Source organism: Bacillus rossius, chromosome 14 (assembly GCF_032445375.1).
Source record: "Bacillus rossius redtenbacheri isolate Brsri chromosome 14, Brsri_v3, whole genome shotgun sequence".
Classification (NCBI taxonomy): Eukaryota; Metazoa; Arthropoda; class Insecta; order Phasmatodea; family Bacillidae; genus Bacillus; species Bacillus rossius.
The window spans coordinates 41,538,282-41,559,890 of record NC_086341.1 but is presented as its reverse complement, the minus strand read 5'-3'; the positions used below and the strand labels follow the sequence as shown (position 1 = coordinate 41,559,890).

The following is a 21,609-nucleotide window of genomic DNA, read 5'->3' as shown; positions in this document are numbered from 1 at the left end:
TATGAATTATCTAATATTGACGATGGAAAAATTATAGGAAAGTTTAATACAACTCAACTTCGCAAATATCAAATGTTGGTATAAAATTAGTTTTGATGCAGGATTATATTTGTTGTTTAGTGTTTTGTGTGAATATTAGTGTTAAAGTAGATATTTTGATCTGAAGAATAATTTGTTGAGAGGTGATTACATAGGTAATTGAGTTGGTTTTCTTTGACATATAGGTATGTCTATATTCGTCTGTATTTTATGTTGAATAGACTCTAAGCACATATTTTTATTTGTTTTCGTATTGTTAAAGTATAAGTTATATGTTCATGGATATCATGTATTTTGTATTATTTGTGAATGTCATAAAAGGAAAGACATTTCTTCGGTAAAATGCCCATTGAAGAAGCCATTGGACATTTTAAGTGGGGCAATTCTATAAAGAGCAACCTTAATTGAATATATGTATGTCATGTTTATTTTAATATCATTGATGTGTTAGTTATAATTGGTGTATCATCATCGATCTCTATAGTTGTTTAAAATTTATAATCAATGTTGTTTTCTAGTACGATATTCTATCTTTGTTAAAAGAATGGAGAGATAATAAGAATGTTTGGCAGAGTCATTAGCTTGTGAAAGGGATTTCATGAATAAATGTCAAGTCTGAGTTCAGCAATACTAAATGTTCGTAAGTTACTGAAGTTGCATCATAAAATTATTTAGTAGAATTATATAAATAGACTATAAAATTACTTCAGTATTTTGAGTGAACTCTCAAGATTACTATATACTATTGTCGTGGATGGATTCATCCATGTCGGTACGATTGATTTGTCGCGCTAAAGAAGAAACTACCGACTTTACAAGTGAATTAATCGTGCGATTATACATATCTACCAAGAGACGCACTATTAAAATTTGATCTACCTTAACATGAGAGTCTTTGAGAACTGATGCTGTGCGTGCAATCACTTCAAGAGCCGCACCTTTACCATATTCGAGCATCATCCGTGTTAAAGATCATCAAACTGTGATAGACGACGCGAATTACGTTCACTTTTGGTGACGTTGGCGATTAGATTGTCCGAAACGAATATACAGACTTCGGTATTAATATGCGGTAAGTGCAACATGTAAATACCGAAGATGGAACAGGTTCGAGATTCTAACCCCTGGAATATCAAGAGGAAACTACGACCGATACAGAGACTATAACGTCAACGATTGTGCGAACGCTGGACATCCTTGAACTAGAGATTATTTTTTTTCGTAATCCTGAAGTAATATTGAAAAGATATGAACTGAGTAAGTAATTAATTTTAAGTCTAGAGTCTTGTTAATATTGAGTTTAAATTATAAATAAGCCTAACTTCTCGAACTTTAATAATTTAATAATTTGTTAAAGTTAAGAACCTAGCTTCTAAAATTTGCCCACGAATACCCTGCTCTTTAACTAGCCGATGGCAGATATAATTATATCTATAGGAATATTTTACCGGCTGAGTTTAAAATTTTCAAATAGTTATGTAGATAAACAACTCTCAACAAATTACTCGTTACAGTGGGACTCGTTACAACATGTGTGTTTCGGATCTGTTCACAGACAGGGTCAAATAACCGGACAAGTTCCCAAGGACCAGATGCCGAACTGACCACTCCACCCTCGAGTCCTCCCTCCAGCAAGCAGGACGACTAGGGCGCGCTGACGCCTCGTTAGGAGCATAACTGTGGCCAGCCATCGTCAAACTTCAAGTTCTTCAGTTTCTAGATCTTCAGAATAACATTAAGCCACGACGTTGAACTGATTCTCGAACACCATAAAAAATTTTATTCAGGACTTTACTCACTCCTAGGAAGCTTATTGTAAAAGGAACTTAATCTGTTTATTGTTGCGTATTTTATTTAAATTGTGTTAATGATCAATGAAACTGTCTAATAAGGGTCGGCCTATTCTTTTAATATGTAATTTTAAATCCATGTTATATATATATATGTTATTCAATTTATAAATATGCAGCAGTCAGTGCTGAATATTTAAATTCAGCCCCTCCCCGTCACCCCTTGATATCTTGTCCTGGCAGTTAAAAGCCATGTCCAGGATCCGCTTAGTTAGGGCTTTGTGAAAGCTTTCAAATATCATCTTACTGTGAAAATAATCAAAAGTAAAATAAAAACAGAGGTACTAATATCTAGATGAAATCATTACTTTGCCTCCTGAAACTAAATGATCCACTAGTCACCCCAGTCATCAAGAGAGAGTGAAGTTTAACAAAGTAATAACATAACTTGGGTTTACTCTGTTATGACTGAAGAGTGTAACACGACATACTTTATCTGGCCATGCTTATATAAATTGTCCTTAGTTACTATTAATGCAAACATAACGTTGATTATTAAATCTACGTTCTTTAAGCCCCAAAATGTATAAATTTAGGCACTTAAAAATGAATTAAAATAATTTCAAACATTTAAACCCGTTCTGATATGGAAATGGCAGTGTACTAATTGATGATGCTAAATGCATTAAATCACGATTTAAGGTTCTCTTAAAATGTAACATTGCATTCAGCTTTATAATGTTAAAATACATGAAATTTGTTTCAATTTAAAGTACCATCAATTAATCATCTCATATTTCAATGAGACAAAGAGTAGGTAAACTAATCACTAAACGTATATATTTTTCCGCAAAAAAAATATGGAAATACAGTTTCATGAAGCTACACTTTACTTTACCATGTGACAAACATGTAATACGTTCGTAAATCAAAAATTTGCAACGGAGAAACATAAGTAGGGGGAACAAAGAGATTATTCCCAACACAAAAGGATGTGCGAATTTGGGTTAATTAATAACTGTCAACCCCTTCAACATGTTTATATTGTTCTCCCATCTCTCATCTATCCACCACACCAACAGATTACACGTTCCTCCTCTCTCGTAAACCCCCCATCCCGTGTAGATTCTGCCCTTTTACCCATTTTTATCCACGACGGGCCACTTCTGGAATTTTTGACTGAACCCCGTGACAATCACCATGAATAAGCTGAAAGTGATATAGCAAGCATTTGCCAGTCCTCAAGACATTTGTATAAACAAAACAGAGTTTATTAAATATTCTTTACTATTATGCCAAGTAAATATGGGTGAATTTTAAAATACCATTTAATTTTAAAAAAAATATTTTTGAAAAGCAAAATGAAAAATAATTATTGTAGAGGTTGGAATAGGCTGAAAAAATCTTGGTGGGGGGGGGGGGGAGGGGGAAATCCATAGTTTAAATTATGACAGGGAAATAAAAGTGGCATTTAGTTAGCGGTGCGAATTTAAACTTATTACAAAAAAAATTGGGTAAAAATTAGATAAGATTAAATTAATTAAATTTTTCATAAGACTATAGCTGGCTAGAGTAATTTACTCCTTGAACAAACAGTACTGTAAGGTAGATTTCAAGGAAATAGTATTGTAGCCGTTACCGTGGTGCGACTTTAGGAGAATTTTAATATAGTTTTTTCGTTTCATGGTCCATGGACCCAAAACCATCGTCAACTCATATATCACAATATTGTGTACACAACTGTCTCAATTTTTCTTCACAAATCACTTCCAAAGTGATTCGTTAAATCTAGTAGTGGAAAATCTTGGTCTAGTTCTTTAATGGGTAACATCCGACCAAAGGGATGGAAATAGGGAAGGTTTATTAAAAAAAACAGAAAAGTCGCTCCCCTAGTATAGAAAATATAACACCGTAAGAATAGTAACAAATTATTTTGTACGAATAAGTTTTTTACACGACCAACCATGATTGAATGTGTCGAGAAAAAAACAGGGGTTGGAATGAGAAATAAAACTTCCCTACACAGTACAATATCGAATCCATTCTTATTTTTATTTTAACTGTCTAAATATTACCTAAAACTATTGTTAAAATAAATTTTTGTGTGCCATTAATGCAAGGGGTGGAAATAAGGTTTATAGTTAAAAAAAATATATATTATTTTTCAAAATATATATTCTTACTATCATATGTTATACTTATTGTATAAATCCAAAATTTCATCTAAAATTATAGCGGAAACAATTTTTGATGAAACAAATTATTACCGCAAATAAATGGGTTGAAATAAAAAAAAATTAAAACTTTCTTAGTACCAAATTCGTTTTAATTTATTTTAAACCATGTTAATATTATCTTAAACCTGGATGCAAAGAAAATTTTATACGACCTTATTAGTGCAAGGGACAAAAATAGTGTTTGAAAAAAATTAAATAATTAGTATAGTTGACATAAAATATGAAATTCTTTCTAAGCTATTCAATGCTGCGATGTAAACTATTCAATGTTAAAAAAATTGTCATATTTTCACTGCATGGAAGAGAAAATATTTAATCCATCATTTTGTAGTATTGGAGAACATAAATATGTTATGTAAATTAAGTTCTTAAAATGTTCCAGCAGTTTATAGAAGTTTACAAAATATTTCCAGTATAAATATGAAACCCGCCTTCCGATCAAATTGGAAAGGGGATCCCGTCCCCAACTCACCCTGGGTAACTATCAATACAAAAAAGCAAAATCTGAAAAAGGTATTTCGCTCCAAAAGTTGCACCTGGGTGGTCGAGCTATGAAAGGGAGAATAATGACAAACGTACACAGCAAGACTTTGGCTCATTAAAAACACCAAGCAGATTAAGACTATCCAAAAATTTAGTATCGGTAACATCTTTCGTAGCATTCATAAACAAAAAATATTAAACACTTTTGCATGGCGATTACCTCAACCTATTAAGGGGCCCGCTTACCTGGGCACACATACGGTGTGCAGAGCTTCAGGAAAAACAACGCTATTTCAAAACTACTCAAGATATCCGAGTAGGGCCTATTTACGAATAGCATTTAAGAGTTCGCTGAGGACCGAAAAGTACTTTTAATTTCGGATTAAGTTTTTAAACTGTATTTTTAGAAGCGTTAAAGTGCCTAAAACGCGTGTTTTCAGAGTAATTTTTAGGTATAAAACAATCCGTACAGATTCTTGAAAGCACTTAAGGGGCTTGCATAACACATTTATCCTCATTTCTCCGCCATATAATGTTATGGTCACCGCTCAAATTTCACAGTTATCCTGTGACGACGAGAAGACTGCGCGCCAGTCCAGAGGCGATACCGCGCTAGAAGCACCAGCGAGCGTCGCGCTTATCATCCCGCCTCACTAACACACATACACCCCTGACGAGGCGGGCCCCTTAAGATATATTACAATATATACAAGACTTTATGCTAAAAATCAGATGATACTAATACCATAAAAATACTATATAAATAAAAAAAATTAATTATGAAAGTTTAAAAAAAAGTCCTACTGGGAGCCGGATTTATAGACGCGCACGTCCATCAATACTTGCACGTCTTGCTTCTTATAAAGGAACAGATGATAACCATGACCTTCAGAAAATGCATTTATATAGCTCAGTCAAATGTGCCAAGGAAAATATCACATAGTCTGGGCGAGGAGGCTTCAGTGAAAATGTTTTAGTTCCGAGGACAAAACACGCAGGTAAACAAAATTTAAATTATTAATCTCTTGAGGTAATGACGTGAATTCCTACAAAACTTTTGATGCACTCCACATTGATCAAAGTCAAGCAAAGTAGCGTTGACCCATTTTAACAAATGGGAGGGTCTAACCAGTAAGCTTCCAACGTAATACGTGGTTCGTAAATAAGTTCAACTTGCAAAGCTATGCTTCTTTTTAATAACATATTCTTCATCCACAACCCGCTACAGCCAAAGCTATGTGTCGCCTCTTTACCTTAGCGTAAATCTTGAATATCTCTCCGCTGAACACGCCTCCGGGTAAGGCAAGGCTCTATCTCAGCAGGCCCCGGCAAGGGCTGGCCGGTGCAGAGTCGAAAAGCCGTTCAGCTTGCCTCGCGACACACGTCCGGTCGCGGCGACTCCAAACACCAACAGCCCTCGGCGCTCAGTTCACTCCGCCCCCGCCGGCACTCGGGCGCTCATGACGTCATCGCTTAATCGAATTCGCGCTCCCAGTAGCCGGCCATAGAAACACAATCGATATATATATATATTGATTAGCAATAAAATTAGAACGAACTCAAACCAAAATATAACTATAAAATAAAATAATCACAATCATTAAATAATCAACCAAAAATACAATAACTAAGATTTTACAAAATTTAAAAGAATTCTATAAAATGGGAATAAAGCGTAAAATCAATAACAGCAAAAAAAATAAATACGCATAAATGTGGCCCGGGGGCCACAAATAGGTAATTTTAAATCCACATACGCCTGTAGGCTTTGAGAAAGAGAATTTTTTCTTGCATAGTCAAGCCCAAAAACATTCATAGTTAATGTGCAGCGAAAATAACGGTAGCATACTGTTACCACGCAGACATTTCACAAAATAAACACGAGCGAACGTCTCAACAATCGCGTGAATGTCTGTCGCGGAATGCACATATAGCGCAACCAATCATCTTTGCCGAATCCAAAGTCAATTTCAAGTGCTCTTCTTTAACACCAGAGCTTACAAATACGCAAATTATACTTCATAAGGGCTAACGAAGTCGATGGCTACAGCTCACGAAGCTATAAAGCGTACCGGTCGCACAAAAAGAAACCAAAACACCTGGCAATGTGCAAAGATATTTATGTCCAACCGTACTGTAAGCAGGAAAAATATAAATAGCCAGTCATGGGGACTGTCAACAAAAGTGAAAAATTAAATCTTTGTTTTTAAATGTGTAAAATGACATCATTTCTACGTCAAATGTGCGTAAGAAAATGATTTTGGTATTATATCAGTACGATGTCAGCATGATATCATTTATCCTTACATCATTTTTTAGTCACAACAAATGTCAGTGGTATGTAAAAATTACGTAAAAATTCATTACCTAGCTATGACTTACCAGTGATGTCAGACCTAGGTCATGTATTCACGCGGTCAAATTAACTTCACGTACTGCTACTACAGCATGTCGGTGTTGCGAACTCAAGATTTTACCCATCCAAAAAAAAAGAGTCCAACACGCACATGATACAGTCGAGTATATACAATGTATTAGTGTATATATGCGTGTACATGTACACAGGCCGCTGCGATTCGCCAGTCTGGCGCAACACGTCACTAGCATGTCGGTGACGAAACCCTAGAGTTTTGCCCCTACCAAAAATCGCTCAAAGCTGTTTAAGAAGTGTACACTTCAAATTTTTTTACAAACGCCAGAATCTGCTTGATAGGTTCAAAGAGCATTAAAACGAAAGTCGAAAAAAAGCCGTTTCGAAAACGCCACACCTGCTACAACAGTTTGGCTGCACCTTATTGCGACAAGCCAAGGCCACGGCCCGGAAAAGCGGGCTGGCGGACGGGAAACGGTCAAGTTAAACCGACGAACGTGAGGCGTGGTTAAATCCAGCCACAACACAACCCAAGGGGAGACGCACCACAACGCCGAAAGTACAATAACGCCGAAAACCATAACGCCGAATGCCAAATTGACTTCAAACACCGACAGCTAGAACACTGCTGTGTACCACAACGCCGAAAAATATCATTGCAGGACTGCCACGAAGGTTTGGTTTAGGTTAGGTTAGGTTAGGTTAGGTTAGGTTAGGTTAGGTTAGGTTAGGTTAGGTTAGGTTAGGTTAGGTTAGGTTAGGTTAGGTTAGGTTAGGTTAGGTTAGGTTAGGTTAGGTTAGGTTAGGTTAGGTTAGGTTAGGTTAGGTTAGGTTAGGTTAGGTTAGGTTAGGTTAGGTTAGGTTAGGTTAGGTTAGGTTAGGTTAGGTTAGGTTAGGTTAGGTTAGGTTAGGTTAGGTTAGGTTAGGTTAGGTTAGGTTAGGTTAGGTTAGGTTAGGTTAGGTTAGGTTAGGTTAGGTTAGGTTAGGTTAGGTTAGGTTAGGTTAGGTTAGGTTAGGTTAGGTTAGGTTAGGTTAGGTTAGGTTAGGTTAGGTTAGGTTAGGTTAGGTTAGGTTAGGTTAGGTTAGGTTAGGTTAGGTTAGGTTAGGTTAGGTTAGGTTAGGTTAGGTTAGGTTAGGTTAGGTTAGGTTAGGTTAGGTTAGGTTAGGTTAGGTTAGGTTAGGTTAGGTTAGGTTAGGTTAGGTTAGGTTAGGTTAGGTTAGGTTAGGTTAGGTTAGGTTAGGTTAGGTTAGGTTAGGTTAGGTTAGGTTAGGTTAGGTTAGGTTAGGTTAGGTTAGGTTAGGTTAGGTTAGGTTAGGTTAGGTTAGGTTAGGTTAGGTTAGGTTAGGTTAGGTTAGGTTAGGTTAGGTTAGGTTAGGTTAGGTTAGGTTAGGTTAGGTTAGGTTAGGTTAGGTTAGGTTAGGTTAGGTTAGGTTAGGTTAGGTTAGGTTAGGTTAGGTTAGGTTAGGTTAGGTTAGGTTAGGTTAGGTTAGGTTAGGTTAGGTTAGGTTAGGTTAGGTTAGGTTAGGTTAGGTTAGGTTAGGTTAGGTTAGGTTAGGTTAGGTTAGGTTAGGTTAGGTTAGGTTAGGTTAGGTTAGGTTAGGTTAGGTTAGGTTAGGTTAGGTTAGGTTAGGTTAGGTTAGGTTAGGTTAGGTTAGGTTAGGTTAGGTTAGGTTAGGTTAGGTTAGGTTAGGTTAGGTTAGGTTAGGTTAGGTTAGGTTAGGTTAGGTTAGGTTAGGTTAGGTTAGGTTAGGTTAGGTTAGGTTAGGTTAGGTTAGGTTAGGTTAGGTTAGGTTAGGTTAGGTTAGGTTAGGTTAGGTTAGGTTAGGTTAGGTTAGGTTAGGTTAGGTTAGGTTAGGTTAGGTTAGGTTAGGTTAGGTTAGGTTAGGTTAGGTTAGGTTAGGTTAGGTTAGGTTAGGTTAGGTTAGGTTAGGTTAGGTTAGGTTAGGTTAGGTTAGGTTAGGTTAGGTTAGGTTAGGTTAGGTTAGGTTAGGTTAGGTTAGGTTAGGTTAGGTTAGGTTAGGTTAGGTTAGGTTAGGTTAGGTTAGGTTAGGTTAGGTTAGGTTAGGTTAGGTTAGGTTAGGTTAGGTTAGGTTAGGTTAGGTTAGGTTAGGTTAGGTTAGGTTAGGTTAGGTTAGGTTAGGTTAGGTTAGGTTAGGTTAGGTTAGGTTAGGTTAGGTTAGGTTAGGTTAGGTTAGGTTAGGTTAGGTTAGGTTAGGTTAGGTTAGGTTAGGTTAGGTTAGGTTAGGTTAGGTTAGGTTAGGTTAGGTTAGGTTAGGTTAGGTTAGGTTAGGTTAGGTTAGGTTAGGTTAGGTTAGGTTAGGTTAGGTTAGGTTAGGTTAGGTTAGGTTAGGTTAGGTTAGGTTAGGTTAGGTTAGGTTAGGTTAGGTTAGGTTAGGTTAGGTTAGGTTAGGTTAGGTTAGGTTAGGTTAGGTTAGGTTAGGTTAGGTTAGGTTAGGTTAGGTTAGGTTAGGTTAGGTTAGGTTAGGTTAGGTTAGGTTAGGTTAGGTTAGGTTAGGTTAGGTTAGGTTAGGTTAGGTTAGGTTAGGTTAGGTTAGGTTAGGTTAGGTTAGGTTAGGTTAGGTTAGGTTAGGTTAGGTTAGGTTAGGTTAGGTTAGGTTAGGTTAGGTTAGGTTAGGTTAGGTTAGGTTAGGTTAGGTTAGGTTAGGTTAGGTTAGGTTAGGTTAGGTTAGGTTAGGTTAGGTTAGGTTAGGTTAGGTTAGGTTAGGTTAGGTTAGGTTAGGTTAGGTTAGGTTAGGTTAGGTTAGGTTAGGTTAGGTTAGGTTAGGTTAGGTTAGGTTAGGTTAGGTTAGGTTAGGTTAGGTTAGGTTAGGTTAGGTTAGGTTAGGTTAGGTTAGGTTAGGTTAGGTTAGGTTAGGTTAGGTTAGGTTAGGTTAGGTTAGGTTAGGTTAGGTTAGGTTAGGTTAGGTTAGGTTAGGTTAGGTTAGGTTAGGTTAGGTTAGGTTAGGTTAGGTTAGGTTAGGTTAGGTTAGGTTAGGTTAGGTTAGGTTAGGTTAGGTTAGGTTAGGTTAGGTTAGGTTAGGTTAGGTTAGGTTAGGTTAGGTTAGGTTAGGTTAGGTTAGGTTAGGTTAGGTTAGGTTAGGTTAGGTTAGGTTAGGTTAGGTTAGGTTAGGTTAGGTTAGGTTAGGTTAGGTTAGGTTAGGTTAGGTTAGGTTAGGTTAGGTTAGGTTAGGTTAGGTTAGGTTAGGTTAGGTTAGGTTAGGTTAGGTTAGGTTAGGTTAGGTTAGGTTAGGTTAGGTTAGGTTAGGTTAGGTTAGGTTAGGTTAGGTTAGGTTAGGTTAGGTTAGGTTAGGTTAGGTTAGGTTAGGTTAGGTTAGGTTAGGTTGTGGTAATTCGGCGTTAAAGATACATTTAAGAAAATCACACAAATTCATTCAGTTGTTTTTCATTTTGCTCCTGTGCCCCCCTCCCCCCCCCCCCCCCCGCAGCAACTTTTTTCGGCGTTGTGGTACACAGCAGTTTTCTAGCTGTCAGCGTTGCGGTCAATTTGGCGTTCGGCGTTATTGCACGTTCGGCGTTGTGGTAACGACCCAACCAAAGGTCATTGCTTACTTGTCACGACGCGGCGACTGCTCCGCCGGGCGAGCTCTACTTCTCCGCTGTAGAGTGTAGAGTGCAGAGTGCAGAGTGTAGAGTGTAGAGTGCAGAGTCGCGGGCAGACCGTAACCCCTGATGTCCACACCTCGGCCACATCCTCCTGAGTCTGCGCGCAGCTGCAGTTGAAGCCCGTAGCTCCGGTGGCGCCGTGCAGCGGCGTGGAAACCAAACAAAACACCAGGGCCGATAGTTCCGGTACGCTGACCACCGAATCGCGAATATACCGGTACGCTCAGACGCGAAGGAAAAAAAAATATATATCCCGCTCCAAACTCGATTAATTAATCAAACCAAAAGAAGTTAAAAAGGGGTGGTTGTCTGTAAAGTCGGTTTACGGGCGATAATTTTACGTGATAACGTCATAAGAAAACATTGATGAGAAATTGCATACTTTTATTTTTTTCAAATATTATTTACAGTTTTTTTTTTGCAAATTTAATTTAAATAATTTGTTTAAATATAATCACGAACAATTAGTAAAAGCCCGATTTAACCTGTTTGATATTATGGAAGAATTTCTCGCACGGTGGTTGGCCGGTTCTTGCACGCTCGGCTCAGGCGCAACGTGACAATTTTTAGTGCGTGCAACCGGCGTTCATCGATTTATAAGACGTTATCACGCAAAAAAAAACTGAATACACCAGCTCGAGAGAGTCAGACGTGAAGCACGCCTCAAGAGGATATTCCACCCCTTTCATACCGCATAACTTACATTCTGCGTTGTAAGTTTCTGAGATACGAATTTATAAATGTAAAAAAAAATTAACCGTTTTTCATCTTTTTTGCGTTCGAATATAGGAAAATGGTAAAGGTAAAAACATACTATTAAATCATATAATGTACGTTACTCTTTCTCAGTTTCTTGCCTTCATGTTAATTTGCTTGGAAATGATTTACTACTATAAAAAATGACGTACCCCTTGGGGTCGAATATCGATAAATGGGAAAAGCTCCTTACCTAATTAATTTTTTTAAAGTTATTCATGCTTAGTTACTTACATCCAGATTTATTTGCTATGTAGGTATGAGTTTTTTTACGATAAAAAACTCACCCCATTTTCACACTATTAATAGTGGAAATCCGGAAAATAAAAAAAAGCAAATCGTAACTTTATATAATTGGTTGTTGTTCATTCTTAATTTCTTACCTTCAGATCTTGTGATTCGAAAATATAAACTTTTTTTTTTCTTTCAACAAAACTTAAACTCTTTTACATCACCTAGGGGCAGAAACTTGCAAAGTATTAAAATAATAATTTGTAGATTATTATTCTTACTATTCTTACTAAATTAGGGACGAGGGGTTGAAAAAGGGAAAATTTTATTTCGTTTTAAAAATCATCCCTCCCAAAATCATTAAGTTAGACAAAAATTATTTGGTAAGAATATTAAAATAATACAATACATATTATGTTACCACTTTTGCAGGATTCTAACTCTCAGGGCGTGTAAAAGGTTTAAGTTTGGTTGAAAGAACAAATGCATACTTCCGAATCTAATAGATCTAATTTTAAGGAAATAAGACTGAACAACAAGCATGTAGAGGTAAGAATTTTTTTCCTTCCAATTTTCTGAAATTCGAGCATTGAGTGGGTGAAAAGGGGTAAGTTTTGTTTTATCATAAAAAATTGGTTGTCTGTAAAGTCGGTTTATGGACGATAGTTTAACGTGACAACGTCATAACAAAACATTGATGAAATGATTGCGTACTTTTATGAATAAAATTGAATAATGTGTTAGTGAATTATCACTATTTTGTATGAATACAAAGAAGGGGTGAAATGAAATCTACAATTTAATTGATAAATTTACTTTTATTTGCACTCATTAATTCAAATATGTTTATTACTTTAACGGAGAGATTATTTTAACTATAACTTTTATACATGTTTGCTATTTAATTTCTTCCAATCTGTGTTATTCTGTTAAGGATAGGACGATGATAGGAAAAGTAGGAAACGAATGGGAGGGTTTCAAGTTGAATGTGCCTCGAAAAAGTCAAATCGATGGTTGTTCCAATCGAGTGGAATAGAGATAGATGCGGCGCAAGCGTACAATGAGCGTAACGGGACAATGAGCATAACGGGACAACGAGCGTAACGGGGCAACGAGTCATCCTTTTTTGTGCGTGCAGATGGCGTTCATCGATTTATTAGACGTTGTCACGTCAATAACTCGTATCTCCACAGCAAATAAAGCTGGATGTAAGAAAATGATCATGAATAACTTAAATAATTAATAGCGTGGGGTACTTTTCTAATTTTGCAATGACTGCAGTGTTAAGGTTCAGAAGAGGGAGTGTGTGCCAAAAAGGCAGAAGGAGATAGGCACCACGGGGATGAGTATCATATCCAATTCCGCCGCAGGGTTATTTAGATAATTGCTTTTGTTGGGTTCAAGGCCCATAAGAAGAGCATAGGTGTTTTGATATCTTGGTGATGTTCAAAGGAAACTGAGAAATGTTTGAAGAGCAGAGTAACTGATCATTTGAAGAGGAAAATAAGGAAATAATAATTAAGGAGAAAGAAAGCCACAGAGACATAAGATGTAGGGAGGAAAAGTCCGTTTTTTTGTATTCTAACAGATGGAAGTAAATTAAATAAAGAAATGAACTGAGGGTGAGAAGTGTGTTGTGTTTATTATTTTAAAGTAGTTTTACTCTTTGCCTAGGAGTAATTTAAGCGCAGAGAAATTAATAATTGACAAAAAGAGATAGTAGAAAAATCTGTTTAGACTATTGTGTGAACATGAATATTTTTCAGGGCCAAATGTAAACGAAAATAAATTCTTGAAACAGCGATACTAATTTATTGTGCGACGCCCGGGACAAGACGACCCAAGTTGGGGGAGTGTCCGGCCGTACTGGACCCGCTACCACCAGGGGTCTGCTACACGTGCATTTTGATGTAAGCAACAAGAAATTTTAACTTAAGACTTTTAAAACAAAATTATATTTTTAATATATAATATATTTTGGGAGAACCAAAACGTAATGTTCTTTTGTAATTTTTCTTAAGACTCTGAAAACATAATAATATTTTCGGAAAAACCAAGACTTAATATTCTTTTGTAATTTTTCTTAAATATATATTTATCTTTGTGACTAGCTATTGGTGCTTAGAGGAAAGCGAGCTTAAGAACTTCAGAGATTTTCTATTATCTTGTAACATTTTAATACGCTGTCATTTTATGTGTAATATACTAATTGTTGACATATGTCCTATTTCTGTGTTGACAGTCAGAAAGCATATTCAAGCGGGACAAGTCCTAGAAAGAATAATCATATTAGAGACAAGTTGAGTGTCCCGTATTAACATGTTTATTGTTCTCTTGCATTATTTGTTCGTGTTAGTAAAATTTGCTACTCTAACGACACAGTTTTCTTGTGTCGCTCTAACTTACTCCCTTGTTTCCCCTACCGGGGGCAGAATATTTGATTGTGTAATGCTATTGGTATTGGTGTATGGCGAAGAGAGGAAAGAATACTTTCCCCAACTAGTAGTTAGATCGTCTAACTGGTGTGTTTTAGTGTCGTGATGTCTGAGCTGTTATAGGCTGGTTAATGTGTTGTAATGCAAGTGTCATAATTAACCTCGGGTGTGGCGTGTAGTGTGAAGCTATGCGAGCTGTTCCATAAACACACTTCTGACACATGCATGGACAACTAGCCCTTACGTGCATACGTGCATGACCAGGTGAATCCAGGCCGACTTAAGGCATATTATCGTGTGTTCGTGTTGGCGCACTGAGAGAAAGGTTTGTTTGCCTCAACAAAATATTTGTTTGTATATGGCGAAATAAATATATTTTGTATATTTTGTTAATTAAAACAAAAATATTTTGTAGCAGGAAAGATTCTGTTGACCCAACAAAATGATTTTGTCAACTCAAATGTATATTTGGTTAGGTGTAACAAACCATTTTTGTTACTTACCGAGTTTGGCTAAGCTAACAAAATATTTTGTTCCACCAAGTAAATATTTGTTTCGACATATATAAACAAATATTTGTTTGATTCAAACAACCCTTTTCCTCTGTGCGTAGACAGACATTTACATGGTCCAGTAACGATCGGCCATGCTAGGTACTGGAACTACTGCGTTCCCAACCAGTTTGTAGAAGATAAGGGAATACAATGTAGAAGTTTCCCCCCCTCCTCTGTCCTTGGGAACTACCTCTATCTATACCCGCCTCATCACAGATTACCGCATTGTGATGTCATTGTTTTCCAGAAGTCTGCGCAATTCTCTCTCTCTCTCTCTCTCTCTCTCTCTCTCGCTACGCTTAGAGGAGGTTCTAGGAAACCTTCCGTTGTTCAGTGACTGATCTATGTTACTGGAGACCACCACAGTGCCGTAACAACTCACTTATCTCTAGTCAGAAACTGGTGCATCACAGCCCGTGTCCATGAAAGGCGCTTGCATAGTCAAGTCTGTTCTCCAAACTGTTTAAATCATAGTTTTAAGAAAGTTGTTCCACTTTGGATCACTTGTCGTTATGAAGCTTTTTTTCATTAGACGCTGAATATTACGTATCGTTGGGATTGCACTGTTAACCACAAACTATTTCAGTTACTTTTTTCAAAGTTATGTACTAACTCATACATTTATTGTTTGCTCATAGTTTTATATATTTTTAGAAGGAGAGGGGGGGAATTTGTGTTTCAAATGTTTTGAATCATTGCATTCATCCTAGTTATTTTGTTCGTAATTTTTAAAAAATATATTTCTGCAAGTATAAAACTCTTTGGTTGGTTTTTTAAGTTTTGTTTTAAGTGATAAGACATTTCTCATCACTGGACACGTTATTTTCCCAGAAATGTTTCATTATCATCATCTTTAAGAAATATATTTTGTTTACAATTCATGTTTGTTTGATACTTTAGTGCAACTAGTCCAAATTCACTAAAAACCAGACATTTAAAAATTCAAGCTTTCAAAAATGAGGATATCCTCTGGTTATTTCCTGAACAACCTGTTAGAATTATTAAAGAATACTGAATCGGAATTTGCCATTTTAAGATATTACTGAAATATATTGAATAACATTCAGTATAGGAGTTTTTTTTTACATAATTCCATTTCTCGTGTGTATTTGTATGAAATAAATTTTCTAACATATTGTACTCGAAAAATGAATATTTAACTTTTATTTATTTGTTTCTCTTACCTTTTAAAAAACATGTGTAATATTTAACAGTATGATGTTAATACTTAAGAGGTTTATATTTTAACACTGCTGCTATTGAAGATTACTTTTCATGACACCAATAAACATAAAAAATTTATAACAATTGTAGCATACATACAAACATTATTAATATACATTTTTAAACATAATTTTAAAGGTTCCTTTTAATTTGTGAAATTAAATGACGTCACAGAAACTTCGTAAACGTTAATTACGTTACTTGATAATCATATATAGAATCAGCAATTTACTTCCTTAAATGCTTTACTAGAAAAATATTATTTCATTATCTTACTACTGGCAAGCTAAGGCAAACAGTTTTAAAGTTTTTAAAATAAAGATACAACAAATAAACTTGCCATAATTTATGTTTATCAAAAACATTCAAATTATTATGAATCAAATTCGCACGGTGATATTAATTGGGAGATCCTAAAAATAGGTTCTCCCCTTAAAAAATATAAAAATGGAGAAAAACTTTTATTTAGTGCTTCTCGAAACTTAACTATACAAAATATTCTTAAAATATTTTTTTTTGAAAACAAGCTTAACCATAATAAACATTTCTTGAATTTTTATGACAATATTTCGTCCATATAAACAGGAAGACTAAAAAATATTAATTATTATAATTTATAATCCACTCAATTATAAAAAATTACAAATATTTACGTAGTGATATATCAAAACTAAAAAAGGACATAATTTGATTTTACTGTAATGATATCTATGTTTAATTAACAGCCACTTTAAATAATTACGTGAAAAATTCCATTTTTTGAAAATATTAAATAATATAATCTGAATGAGTTCAAGTCCTTTTTTTTAGTTATATTTTTTTCTTTACATTCTGACTAATAATTTTCTTACTCAACATTTGTGCTGTAAGTGCCAGAGGGAGGTACGAGGTTGAAGGACTGACTTGGGGAATTTGTAGGTCAGGTTGGGGAATAGCTGTCATGGCGGTGGACTGTGCAAGTGAACTCGCGGTGCTAGATGCACTTACCTGAGGTAGGGGTGAGATTTGCGTGCCAACGGCCGCAAAGGGAGTGTGGAGTTCTGGGGTGGTCTGGAAGGATGAAAATGCTGACTGGAACTGGAGGTATGGGTTAAACATTCCCGCCATGTTTGGTGGAAGGTACATTGGTTGGGTGGGGTGAGAGGGGTGCGCAATGATTTCGGAAATAGGCCAAGTGTAGGTGACCTTGGAAGCGTGCTGGGCCCATAACCCAGAGGTCCGTGGATCGTAACCACGCTCTGCTACCATTTTGTAATACCCCAAGTGTCTTAAAGAATAATTAAATAAGAAGGTAAAAAGATTTGGAAACTCTGAATACTGGGGCCCTCAATTAATAACTATAAAAAGTCAACAACAGAGGCGACACTAGGAGTAAACAAAGCAAATTTAGAGACTCCCTACGAACACTAGGGAGAAAAAGGGATCATTATTATAGATTAATTAAATAAAAACAACAGTTACGTCTATATACTTCCTTATTTTATTAATCATTGTTCTTTTTTTTATAGATTAAATATTCCTTTGTAACATCTGTTTTTCATTGATAAGTGATGTAACATAAATTCCTCACAATTACACTTATTATATGATATTCCTTAACGTTATTTACGAGAGGGCCGGCCCTGAATGTATAACAAAAATTACAATATTTAAAAACATGAATGAAATTAACATCGGTAACTTTAATGGTTGTAAGTATAGTCCTTGCAAAACATTATATAAATTTCCTCTTTTCAAACTGCTTTAACTGTCCGCTGTCTTAACTGGGTCACACTATTTTTGAGTTCGTGAATAAAATGATAGAATTATGCGGGTATCACCCGGGGCTGTAGGTAGATGGTGATCGAGGTAGTAGGCCTAAAGATGATGGATTATGCTCAGGATCCGATTCCAGAGGTTCTGGCAGAGGATTTTGGTTGCCCCAAAATTGGAACCCTGTCTGAAACAGATGTCCAAATTCAAAAGAATCAGACCTGTTTCCAGACAGTATAAGTACTTAAATGGCGCAAAAGGCCAATAGAGGGAAATTAAAGGGGGGATGATGTCAAGACTTACCAAAACAGGGTGTTGCTCCTGGCGCTCAGGAGAGGGCGTCTCGTCTCCGAAAACCCGAACCATGATTCGCGGTATACACGGAAGTCTTCATGATTAATTAAAAAAATAAATATAAAAAAATACTAAGTTTCTCTCCTTTTAACTAAACTACTGACTGGTTACTCTTAATTTTAGATAGGACTTCATCCCTCTAGTCTGAGAAGACTACATAATATACGATGCGATGTCGATGATTCGCCGAAGTTCGCAGTTACAAACGGTACCTACCAGTCAGTCAGGAGGCGCGCACCGAAGTCACTTCAGAGTGGGGTATCGTCAGTATATAATAAGCACGGGGTCTCTAGAGAATGGAAGGGGGGTAGGCTCTGAGCCGAAAATTACCGAGCCCACCCGAAGGTGTCTGGCAAAAAAAAAAAATAGATCTTACTGGAGTGACTGCGCGACTGAGGCGCTATCTTTTGGTGGCGAGAAGAAGTACTAATTAATCGACTAGTGACCGACGAGAGTGTCAAGCTAGGGGGTAATGGAGTAACCAGAGGTGCCGCCTAGTGGCCCGAGACATAAGAAGGAGAAAGGTTGTCGTTACCTCCGCGCGAGCGCGGTAGTGTGGGCGCTGCCGACGCCCACAAGTGGCGTTAGTGACCACAGCCGTCGCTAGATGTCGTTAAAGTCCAGAATCGTCTCTGCGGCTGTCAAGCCTGAGATGGCCTTGAATTCGGTTAACGTCCCTGTGCGGTCGTCGCTCCTGGCTTCACTTCTGAGAATAAAGGGTGGGGGAGCAGGGGGGGGATGGCTTCAAAAAACGCATGGTCTGTGGGACACAAGGCCCACGGGATCCTCCTGTCGTGTCTTGCTGCTAGTAAACCTTATACCGATTCGTGACAGAGTTAGCAGGGCTCAGCACTGCTTCACAAGCTGCTGTAGGCAAAAGTAGTCACGTGGAGAAATAAAGTTACCGGCCCCCGACGTGCCTGGAGGCGGGAGAAATATTAGCCAGAATGCTAAGCTAGCATTAGGCTGGGAAAGAAAAACAGCTCGCCCCTGAGAACAGAGGCTGAGGGCCTGGCCGTAACGAAAATAAGATGAAAAAATATATATTATTCCAAAAAAAATTTAAGATTACAAAATTTTAAATAAAATGTGCCTAAATCCCTAATTTACGGCACACATTTTACATTATATTTGAAACATTTGTGCAATGGGAGTGCATGCCATAATGTAAGTTAGTGGACATACGCCATTGCCAAGCACTTTTCTGTAGAAGAAAACTAAAAACTAAAAATAAATAAATAAAAATACCCAAAAGACAAAAAACACAAATTAAGCAAAAATTGCTGTTGTCAACAGGATATAAACACCACAAAATATTTCGTAACAGGAATATGGTCAACAAACAAAGAAAAACAAAGAAAAATGTACTACGAGAACGAAAAAAAACCAACAAATGATGACGACACAAAAATATTGAACCCACATAAAAAGTGCTTAGCAATGGCGTATGTCCAAAAACTTACATCAAGTCAACATTTTACAGTTAAATAAAACGTAACTATGCATTACCCGAATATCCACATTGTTTCTTCGTGTCAGCATCATCCGCAACAGCTCCGCTAATTTTAGCGTATCTCGATTTCCACGTCGAACCTTTCATAATGTGCACGTCCGTCAGGTTCAAGCGAACTTCGTTGGAGCGACTGAGACCTCGGAATATGTACTTCCCCTTGGTGAGCACCCACATGTTGGTGATGCTGATGTTGTACACCTCTGGCACGAGATTCCCGGTCTGGTGCATGTACTTCATTTCCACGTGGATGGGCGATCTCACACCGCCGCAGACGCAGAGGTTCTCGTAGGAGACCCGGGTCACCACCCCCCCTCGGTAGGTGTTGGTCTTGATGTGCACTCCGTTCTTGGAGCCGTTGAAGGTCAACCCGGACACAAACACGTCGCTGACCCCGTGGTCGGTGCCGCTGCCGATGGACAGTCCATTCCCGTGGTCGAAGTGGTTGTGGACCACGGAGATGTGTCTGGCCGGCGCGGTCACAGCCGAGATGCCCACGTTGTCGTCGCCGATGCTGACATGGCAGTGGGCGATGGTGACGTTCTGTGAGCCGACGGGGTCGATGCCGTCTGTGTTCCGCGCGCTCGCCGGCGCCAGGATGGTGAGCCCCCACGCCGTCAGGCCGTTCGTGTTGGTGATGTACACCGTCCAGTACGGAGAGTTCTTCAGCGTGATCTGGTACAACGTGATGTCCGTGGAGTCGTTTATCTGTATGAGCCTTGGGTTGTTCTGATAGGTACCCTGTACCATTGCAACATGAGCAAGCTCCCACCAGGTTTGGTTTTTCCCAGTCATAACCACGTCTCCTTGTCCATCGATTGTGCCTTTGCCGTAGATCCCACTGCCGCTGGCCTTGGCTATCGTGATGAAGGCCGTGCAGCCGAGACCGTACTCGTCCAGAGTGCCGCACTTTTTCGAGCCCAGGTCGTACAGCGCAGGGTCCGTGAGGGCCTTCAAGGTCACTCCAGCGTCAACCAAGAGACTGACACCTGAAGGAACCACAAGTGGACCGGAATGGAATACCCCAGACGACAGTGCGACCGCTTTTCCCTTGGCGCAGGAGTCGAGAGCCTTTTGTATGGTTCTGGTGTCTTCTGAACCACTTGCTGTCAGCGAGGCACAGGTCTGAGGATTTTTGGGTTCCGAGACATTTCGTAGGTCTTGTGCAGTTGCAAAACCAATGAAGGTAAAAATTGTGAATATCGTGAAGATTATTATACAATTTTTTAGCTTCATGTTGAAATTTCCACCTAAAAATAATATTATTACATTTTAATAATTTAACATTAGTAATAAGACATTCTTATATAATCACATATGTTTGGAAAAATCGGCAATATTTGAGTTGAGAAGACAGAACTATACAGCTTAGAAAATTTTGGTAGTTTAGGTGAAATAATATTTTTATTGGTGCAGTTACATTATATTGAATGTATATATCAGGGTTATGCACACAAGCTGTGGGTGAGATGAGAATCGACAGTTTTTAACCCATACTTAGTTATTATGTGGTGTGTTGGTAAAATTAGCATAACCATGACTTATATTTTATTATGCTTATATTATCCATGAAAACTGAATCTCAATTGAGTATTGCGATTCCAAATATTTATTGTATGAACCTTTTTTTAAAATTCTTTTGTACACAAAATTGTACGTATAGAAAATATTCAATGCAAGAATTAATTATATTGGTAAAATGTCAACTCATTATAAAATATATTACGCCAAAACAATCATAAACAGCGTGGTTGCATATTAATACGGAAAGTGTTAGTTTACAATTGAATATACTTACACAAGCTGCTGTATTCACTCATGTCATATGCACAAAGAACGAACAGAGGAAATGCAGTTCATTATCGATGGTCACGATAGTTTATTGATGATAAGTGCACTTTGCTTGCAGGTGGGAGTGCCAGATTACATTTTTCTCAGTTCTAACAACAACATTTGTTTTCAAGGTTAGAGATCAGATAGCAGAAAGTATTTTTGCTGTTGCAAATCAAGAAAAAAAATATATATAAGTGGGTCAAGTGCGCGTTACGCAGCAGTGACTACGTGCAGTATTCAACTTTTACACCTATCAGGCGAACTATCAGGGTGTAACCTACTGGGAACCAGAGGATCCCAATAGGAGCAACGAAAACAGCGGAAACACAGTTGAATCAAAGGAGCAAGCAACTTTATGCTGATATAATAGGGAGCAGGGAAATTACACATGTGTAAACTTGCAAGTAAAAGTGGG

The 21,609-nt window shown here is 37.5% G+C and overlaps 1 protein-coding gene across 1 annotated transcript; it reads right to left on the bottom strand.

The window, feature by feature from the left end:
- Nucleotides 1–16,444: 16,444 nt before the first annotated feature.
- LOC134538817 (endo-polygalacturonase-like) lies at nt 16,445–21,197 on the bottom strand. Its single transcript, XM_063380323.1, has 2 exons — nt 21,160–21,197; nt 16,445–20,611 (listed from the first exon to the last, which is right to left on the bottom strand). The coding sequence occupies exons 1-2, from the start codon at nt 21,179–21,181 to the stop codon at nt 19,350–19,352; spliced, it is 1,284 nt and encodes a 427-aa protein (XP_063236393.1). The 5' UTR covers nt 21,182–21,197; the 3' UTR covers nt 16,445–19,349.
- Between the last annotated feature and the right edge of the window lie 412 nt (nt 21,198–21,609).